The sequence below is a fragment of the Stegastes partitus genome, unplaced genomic scaffold, assembly GCF_000690725.1.
Source record: "Stegastes partitus isolate 25-593 unplaced genomic scaffold, Stegastes_partitus-1.0.2 Scaffold787, whole genome shotgun sequence".
Taxonomy (NCBI): Eukaryota; Metazoa; Chordata; class Actinopteri; family Pomacentridae; genus Stegastes; species Stegastes partitus.
In genome coordinates this window covers 160,125-168,761 of record NW_007578518.1, presented here as the reverse complement: position 1 = coordinate 168,761, position 8,637 = coordinate 160,125, and the positions used below count along the sequence as shown (strand labels likewise).

General features: G+C 43.1%; 1 protein-coding gene across 1 annotated transcript; it reads right to left on the bottom strand.

Moving 5' to 3' along the window:
* Positions 1–4,408: 4,408 nt before the first annotated feature.
* Positions 4,409–8,417, bottom strand: LOC103364865 (histamine H3 receptor-like). Its single transcript, XM_008292144.1, has 3 exons — positions 8,165–8,417; positions 7,410–7,576; positions 4,409–5,161 (listed from the first exon to the last, which is right to left on the bottom strand). The coding sequence occupies exons 1-3, from the start codon at positions 8,415–8,417 to the stop codon at positions 4,409–4,411; spliced, it is 1,173 nt and encodes a 390-aa protein (XP_008290366.1).
* Positions 8,418–8,637: the final 220 nt, after the last annotated feature.

Sequence of the window (8,637 nt, the reverse complement as noted above, 5' to 3'; positions counted from 1 at the left end):
AAGAGACTATTGTTACAGCACTGCTATGATACTGCACCAGGAAAAAGGCTACGTTCCCATCCTGGCGAAACCTTTTATCTATATTTGACTTCATCATATAAAAATCATCAATGTCTTGTTACAGCGAGTCTGCAGCTGAGACAAAAAAAAAAAAAAAAACTCGCGGCCTGTTCTCTGCAGTTGCCCATCTTTAATAAAACCAGGAAACACACTGAGTACAGCGGCATTTTTTCCTCCTCCCTCCAAGCACGTAGTTTATCTAGAAACCAGGAAATTCACTGATGATGTACAGGTTTGCAAAATCCTTGATGCTTCTTATTCAGCACGCCCATGTAGTCATCTGTTAGCAACGCTGAAGATCTGGAGCGAGCGGGAGAGGCCAGTGACTGATGCTTGAAGGCCTGGGTGCCAGCTGACGGAAGCCGCTAATTAAGAGGGCTGGAGAGCCGGTGGGGTGCCTTATGAAACAGGGGCACCTGGGTTTCACATGAGGGGGCCGGGTATCCATCACAACTCATCTGTGTTGCACCGGGAAGACTATAGTCAGCTCCAGCGCTATGCCACGTAGCACTCTTCCACACGAGCATAATGTCAAATGCGCGCACACAAAAAAAAAAACAAGAAAAAAAAAACTCCCCCTCCCCCTGTGCCCTCTCTCAGCTTGTTTGCCATCACAGAGGGAGATGTTATTGCATGGCATGATGAAATTGTACATGTCAAGGTGCATTTCATTCAAGCCAAATGCACTTAAATGCAGATGCACAAAGAAACAGCTGCGTATAGACACAGACAAGTACGTCTAAAAGTGTGCACGCATACACTCTCACACACACACACACACACAGGATCTATAGTCCCACATGCATAACTTAATGCCCCTCTCCTTTCCATTGTTCGTTGAGTCTTCTTTGCTGTAGGGTCAAAATGTCTCTAAGTAATCTAACTAGCTCTGACTTAAGGGACAATATAAGATCTGCCATGAGTTCTGTCATTACAGTTTTACACACCAGAGGCAGATACAGCTCTCGACCACCACTGAACCTGCCATATTGCTATCCAACCTGACCCCACAGATGCAGTAAACCTAAGTGAACCACAGTTTCGAAAGTCGACAGCAATAACCACTGCAGAATTGCTTTTAATCAACGTCTGAAATGAGGGTGACTTGAAGCGTCGCCCCATGCTGATTAAATGTAATTGTTTAATTGCCAAGTGCTGGGAACCCATCCTAAGAGGATTCCAATGGAATTATTTAATCTCTAGTCAGGAAGTACACTGCAGGAAAAAGCAGAGGGAAAACGGAAGAAGGGAAAAAGGCAGAAAATCAAGCAGAAATAGTCTTTTTTTTTTTCTTCTTCTTCTCTCTTTTGAGTATGTTCCTCATGAAATATTAACTGCAGTTTAGATTTAGTTAGCTGAGAAAGTGAGCAGCCGGCGAGGGGGGAAAATGTACACTAAGTGATGCTACAACTTCTAAAGAGGTCAGAGTTTTGACCTCTATCTGCACACTAAAGTGGTTTGATCTTGTCTGCTGGTTCACTTTGATGTCGGAGCGTGACTCCAAAATACCGAAAGCGCAGAGTATCGGCCTCGGCTTTGTTGTAGAGCCCGAGCATGTGAAAGCGCCTCTACCTTTTGCTGAATATTACGCACACATCTGCCACCTTTTTGCTGTCTGTTGTGCAGGCAGTATTATTGAACCAAAAAAAATCAGCTTTAAATCACTCCAGCTAAGTGTTAAACGAGACCGTCTAAGAGTTTGCTATTCAGAGAACCTCATGGGGGACGCAGAAAGGCGCTCGCCCTCCTCTGAACGCCAAGCCTCTGCTAATGGGGCCTCTGTAAACTTAAGGGGCACAGGTGCACTCCGTTTGGGGTCACATCTTTTAGATACATTGCTTGGGGTCACAACATCCAGCATTAAGACAAACGCAGAGAGAGAAACGGGATTAGAAAGCACATGAACACACATTTCTACGTGGTCATAATTATTATCTCTCGCCTGTGTTTCCCGTGGTGCGGCCTCCTCTAGACCAATTTAAGCTGGCATGATCCCCAAAACAGCCTCAGTCAGTAGCCAATCGGTTTGGCACACATGCCATGACATTTCAATCTATCAACAAAATCAATAGCTGTACTCCCCCTAACATAACTGCACACAGCGAAAGCACTCCTCAGTGAAACAGCCCTCGCTGTCGCATTTAGATATACAGAGAGTAAACCCAGCCTGCCATTCTGCTGATAAATGCAGTTCTGCCGTCCCGAGGGAAATGCGCCTGCATCCCTCTGGTCAGAAGTGTGCTTCTGTCCCCCCACCATGCCATGGGCGGAGAGGGAGCGAGGAGGGGGGAGCAGAGGCCTGTTCCCTGCAGCTGTGCCCTTATTCCCAGCACCTGACCAGGGGCCCAGATGTGCACACAGGCAACAGCAACAATTTGAGCAATGTAAGTCCCATGTGGGACCCAGGCACCTGCAAAAGTAACCCCACTATCTAACATGATGGCGTAATTACAGGTCTAACAAGTCTACATCTGGACAGAACTTATTTAATCTATCAAATCAAACCTACCCAGACTGGGGAACAATACAAAAATGGTATTGCACTCTCAGCATTTCATCTACACATCAAACAAAACCCACTCAGCATTTGGCACTGACCCAATTAGGCATCAGACGGACTGCGACGACAGGGCACGCTCGTTTACAAAGCAGCAACACAAATAAATTATTTTTTTATTTCGTTTCACACCGTGCATAAAGATCATTGACTAGTTACAGAGATGTGTGTATTATTTTTTTATTCTAGATTTTAATCATTTCAAACACACGTGTCTTTTAAAAAAAAGCTTTTCTCTGAGCCAAGCAAATAACATTTGGGCCGCTACTAATAACAGTAATATTCCAGTTGCACAGATTCCTAGTATTCAGCAGCATCGCAGCACACAAGGACAATATCTAACATTTGCTCACACATATGAGTCACTCTTACTCTTCAGATTTTTAAATTGTGAAGTGACAATATCTACAGTGAAACGGCAGAATGTGAATAAACGCAAAAAAAAAAAAGGAGCACCGTTCAATTTTATAGATCAGTGACTATCAGGCTACGTTTCTCAATAACAACTGAAATCATTCAGGCGTCGGGTGCAAAAATAAAGCAGAAATTTCACAGAAAATCCACATACAAACAATAAAGTAAAACAGTCGATGTAAGCCATGTATCTCAGAGGCTGACTTCGGTTCCTGAAGCGCGGCAACACACGAGAAACTTTAAAGGTTAATGGTGACATCTAGTGGCACGCGAGGATACGTGCACGTGTTTGTCACAGTAAAGATGGTTATCGTGGCATCGTTGGTGAACAGGTCGCTTCCCTTTCTTGCAAAAAGCCAAAATGATGCAAAATGAATTAAACATCTTACAGAGAGTGGTGCTCAAACCGCTGTGAGCATTTTTTGACTGACTGATAATTAATTAACAGTTTAAAAATGAATCAGAATGCCGCCTTTTGTTCAGATTGTGGCAAAGAAATACATTTTTAAAAGGAGTGAGAACAAAATGTACTCAAAGTGTGCAGAAATATAATTAATTCCAAATATAGAACAACAACAAAAAAGACAGAGAAGCAAAACAGAAGAGAATTAGGTTTGATAACAACATCTCATTGTACGTTTTCCTCCTGCAACCTAACGGCACTTTGTGTTTTCGTCACTGTGCTTTTGTTATAATAAGAGTAGTAAACTTTCTGACAGCAGAGGGTGATAGTGATCTGTTTTTCTTCAGCTGAATCGAGGACGCCGCGGTGTGGGCAACACCTTTTATGACCATCTATGTGTGTAATGAGTAGAAATTCAACATGTAAACTGCTTCATACAAAGAACACAACTACAGCTTGCTACTCAGCCTGGACGGCTCTCGTTCAAGACATCTAAGAGGACATGAAACGTGGTCAAAGAAAAACACATTTCTTGACCGTATTTATACAGAAAACAAGTTGATAAATCCCATTATTATATTGTCTACATGATATCTGACAAAAGGCTGAAAGCTGCTTCACTCCTTTCTTTTGTGCTTTTTTCTCCTGTCCAACAACTAAATTGCTAAACTTCCAGCGTGTGAACAATCTGTTATATCAGTGATCATAATATTTTAGTGTGTATTCCCACACCTGTGATTAAATACTTGAGCTGAATGCAATGAACCTAAAGGTAGTGAATTACAATATGCTGTGCAGCACAAACCGTCAACATCCAAACACTGAAAAGCACAGTTAAGAACTACTAATTATGGTCTATATGACAAACTGTGGTGCACAGATTAGTTTCTACTGCCCATGGGTTAGAGTTTGAATATTTCCATCCATAGTTTTGGCACATTGTTCATCCCCGTCCATGCATGGGAATCTGCTCATCACTGGCCAGTACGCAGGACAGATGATGGGGGAGTAGTATGCTGCTTTGGGCACAGAATCTTGCTAAAGGCCCTGCGGAAGCTACTGTGGCACAGCGGGTACAGGAACGGGTTAACAGCAGAGTTGAGCCACAGGAGCCAGAAGGTGACCTCGTACCAGTGATGCTGGATGCATCGCCCTCTGCAGGCAGCACGGATGATCATCAGTAGGGTGTACGGTGCCCAGCAGATGGCAAACACACATACTATTATAGCCAGGGACTTAGCAATTTTCTTATCCCTGGACAGACGGCTAGGCAGGGCAGCCCTGCTGGTGGAGGGATCTAGTTTACCCAAACTAGGAGAGGAGCTCTGGGAGTGGATAGAACCTCTTACAGCCAGTTTCATCCCAAACCCCCAGTTGTGGGACAGGTGGATGCCTTCCCCCTGAGCGGAGGCAGGTTCACTCACTTGAAGGTGGAGCTGGGCGTCCCTGCTGTGGAGCCTCCTCCTGCGTATACTGAGGTAAATGCTGAGGTTGAAGAAAGCCACAGAGATGAAAGGAGAAAAAAACTCCAGCATAGAGGCACTCAGCAGGAAGTACCAGGAGTAATAGAACTCTGCGAAGCACTCATCCTTTGGCACGCGGCTCCTGCCCACCGCCAGTTCCCAGAATATGATAGCGGGGCCGTACAGGACAAAGGCTAGCACCCAGACCGCAATCATCTTGATTATGGCTTGATGAGTCATGCTCTGTCTGGCTCGGTAACTCACCTGCAGTAAACAGAGGCACAGTTTAGAAAACATGCTGCCAGTGAGAGGTCACTCGATTGCTATAATCTGTGATCACTGCAGAAATATTTACAGATGTTTATTTACTCAGGCTCAGTGTGACGATGATTAAAAATGATTTTATAAAAACACTGTCTTACAAGCAAACGCTCACATTTCAATGATCACCAACATAAATTACATGTATATGTCATTAACAAGAATCAAAAGTAAAACATACTGTGCAGGTAGACTGAGGCCTGTCAGTGTTTTATTATTATTATTTGGTATAAAACTGGGTTATTATTGCTGATGCATGGACGATCCTTAATTATGCATTCATGTATTTGCAGCATTTATAGATGTACAGAATCTATTACTACTACCTTGTAAAGCGCTTTGATTACCACGAAGGTAGAAAAGCGCTTTATAAGTGCAGCCCATTTACCATTATATGACTCTGATTACGCAAAAAAAAAGCCTTTCGCCCCTGAATGCATTGAAATCTAAGCAGCGTAAAAAAGTACCTTAAAATGTTCTTGAATACAATGTTCGATTAAATGTAGTTTAATTCCACTACTATTTCCCACAGCGCTGATTTCCTTGAACTCATCACGGGATGGTGATACAATGGAGCGTTCAACAAGGACACATGTCTGGAAGATCCTCCAACACCAGCGTTGTCATGAGCCCATAACTGAGAATCTCACTACACGGTTAAGTAATTTACAAACAAGCTACAACAGAGCAGAAGCAGAACATATAAAGTCACAGTGCATCCATCACACTTCTGCCGTACAGAAAAGTGTGTAACTGAATGTTAAGTCAATGAAGCACCTCTCACGACTCCTTGTCTTAACCAGTGTCACATCTTGTGTCCTTGTCCACATGCACAGCCTCTACAGCTGCATGTCACTGTAGTTCCTTCTAATTAACTTGAAAAATGATGAAACGTGGTCCTACTTAGGTTTGTGTAAATTACTGAGATATAGTACTTCTGCCCCTTGCTGCATGTCAATTAGATAACTATTTTTTGTGTGTGTTACGTCTTATAAATTAAATCTAACAGATAAAATATGATATTTCCTCTCCAGTGCTTTACAGTTTAGCGTTTTGGCAACGCGCCGACGTTTCCTCTGCATGCAATCTGACTCTCTTTTCTTTCTGACCGTCTTTTCTTTTCAAAGACAAACTTTGTCTGTGACTGCTGACGACCCTTTTGTCTTTGGATGTTCAGAGACAAATGCTTTTAGGAAAATGTTGCTCGGCTGCCGGTGGCCTGTTTCTGCGATGATTGATCTCTCCAGGTTGGAAGGACCATTGCACGGAGGAGGATCTCAATGATCAAAGCTAGCTAATTAAAGAAGAGGCTCTCTCTCGCTCTCTCTCTGGTGTTATTTGTATTCATTGCTCTGATGTTAAGTGTTTGCTTCTGAAAGGAAACAGAGCACTCTCTTTGTCTACTATGCCAAGCCTCGTCCCACCTTTGAGTTAACGCTCACATGCATAGGATGCAGTCAGCTGGGTAATGCACGGAAAAGCCCTGACAAAAGGCTAAATGGGGATAAGAAGCTGTTGAGGTTTGAAAGTGATGCTAACTATGAAATATGTGGCAAATATAAGACAGTCAGAAAACAGCAAATCAACATCAAATCGTGTAACAGACCATGAATGCACAGATTCAGTTATTTAAACCTGCTAAAGAGACAATTTAAGGTATTAAATAAATGCAAGTATGTTTTAGTTGTTTGACAGTCATTTGTTGTTTTCTGCATATTTGCTGAAGCCCAGTGTGTCCCAAAGTCAAAATGTGACTCCTTTTTTTTTTTTTTTTTTTATCTTCGTCATGGGGAAAAACTATAATTAGGGGTGGCACTGGGCCTGAATGGGTCAGGAATGATTAACCTCTGCAGATGGGCACATTTGGGGGAATGAGGAGGCTCTGCCCCCACCAATGACCTGGGAGGCTCATCAGAAAATAAGCCACAGACCACAAGGAGCGTCCATTTGTATGTTTACAAGGGATTTAAAACCTTCAGCACATTAGGAGCAAGTTTTATCCGAAAGGCTAAACTGGACGGACACAGCGAAGGTCACTGGAAGCCAAAACCAGATGAGAAGCAACACTTAAAAGCTCTGTTTTAACTCTGTGACAATATTTCATGTTATTTTACGAGCGTGCCGTGCTTTATCACAGTCCTGTGTTCACTTTGATGACTGCGCGCTTTGAGGGACGGCACGCTTCACTCACTGCTCTGGTGACTGACAGGAAACGGTCGTAGCTGATGAGAACAATGTTGAAGACGGAAGCAGAACAAAGCAGGTAGTCCATGACCAGCCACAGCTTGCACAGTCCTCGGCCCAGCGTCCACCTGCCCGTGAGGATGTAGGGGATGTAGACGGGGATGCAGAACGCCCCTACAGAACATATTCAGATTGGAATCAGAAGCCAAGCCCAATAAAAACCACATTTTCAGAACTGATTAATGAAGTATAAACAGATCATCAGCAACAATATAGTGCAAAAAACATATAGCATCAACATGTAATATGTATTTATTGGAAATGTTATAGCAGCTGAGAATACTGTACAGTGTCATTAAGTTTAATAACAGCGACTTCATTAACTGTTTAACTGTTTACATGGAGTTTATATATGAAATGCCACATATAGTATAGCAGTTGCAAGAATAGATCATATAAACAGATTGTGGAGTTGCAAAAAACAAGCAAAGTCACTGCCAAAAATCTTAAAAATATGATCAATTGTTTCACTGATTTGCAGCTATTTGAATATAACTCCATACAAACTGTGTGCCTAATAACACTTATCCAGAGTCCAGGGACAGGCACAGAGGATGAGGACCTTTAAGGAGAAGGAGCATCCTTATCCTTCAGGATTATCATCATAGCACATCATGTCATCTCCAAAAACGCCTTTCTGACAGAAGGAGGCATCAAACTACACGCAATATCCCTTTATCCCATGAAAAAGATCGTACTTACCTACAAGAAAGTCTGATATCGCCAAATTCAAGAAGTAGTAGTTGCACTGTCTCCTCAAACTCTTGTCCACTTTAAACGCCAAAATAACCAGAGCGTTGCCCAAAACTATCACCACGACCAAAGTCACCATCATCACCATCAGAACGACAAACGTGGGTCCGGAAAACACGAAGCTGCCCTGGACTCGAGTTGAGGAATTGTTCAAATAGGAGCCACTGGAGGACAAACTGGAGTCAGTTTGTTCCCCCGACATGGTCCTGATGGGAGCTGAGCGCTTAAATCCTCAACAGGCCAGTACTGAAAAAGAAAAATAATAAGCCAGCAACAGGTGCCAGGCGATTGGATACTGAATTCATCAGCCCCATGTGTGCTCCGAAAGCTTCGGTTTCCTTCTGAAACTGAGCACAATAATGTCCAAGAAAATCCACGAGAGAGCGCACGACGCGCTTCACAACGCCGCCTGGACACCTGAT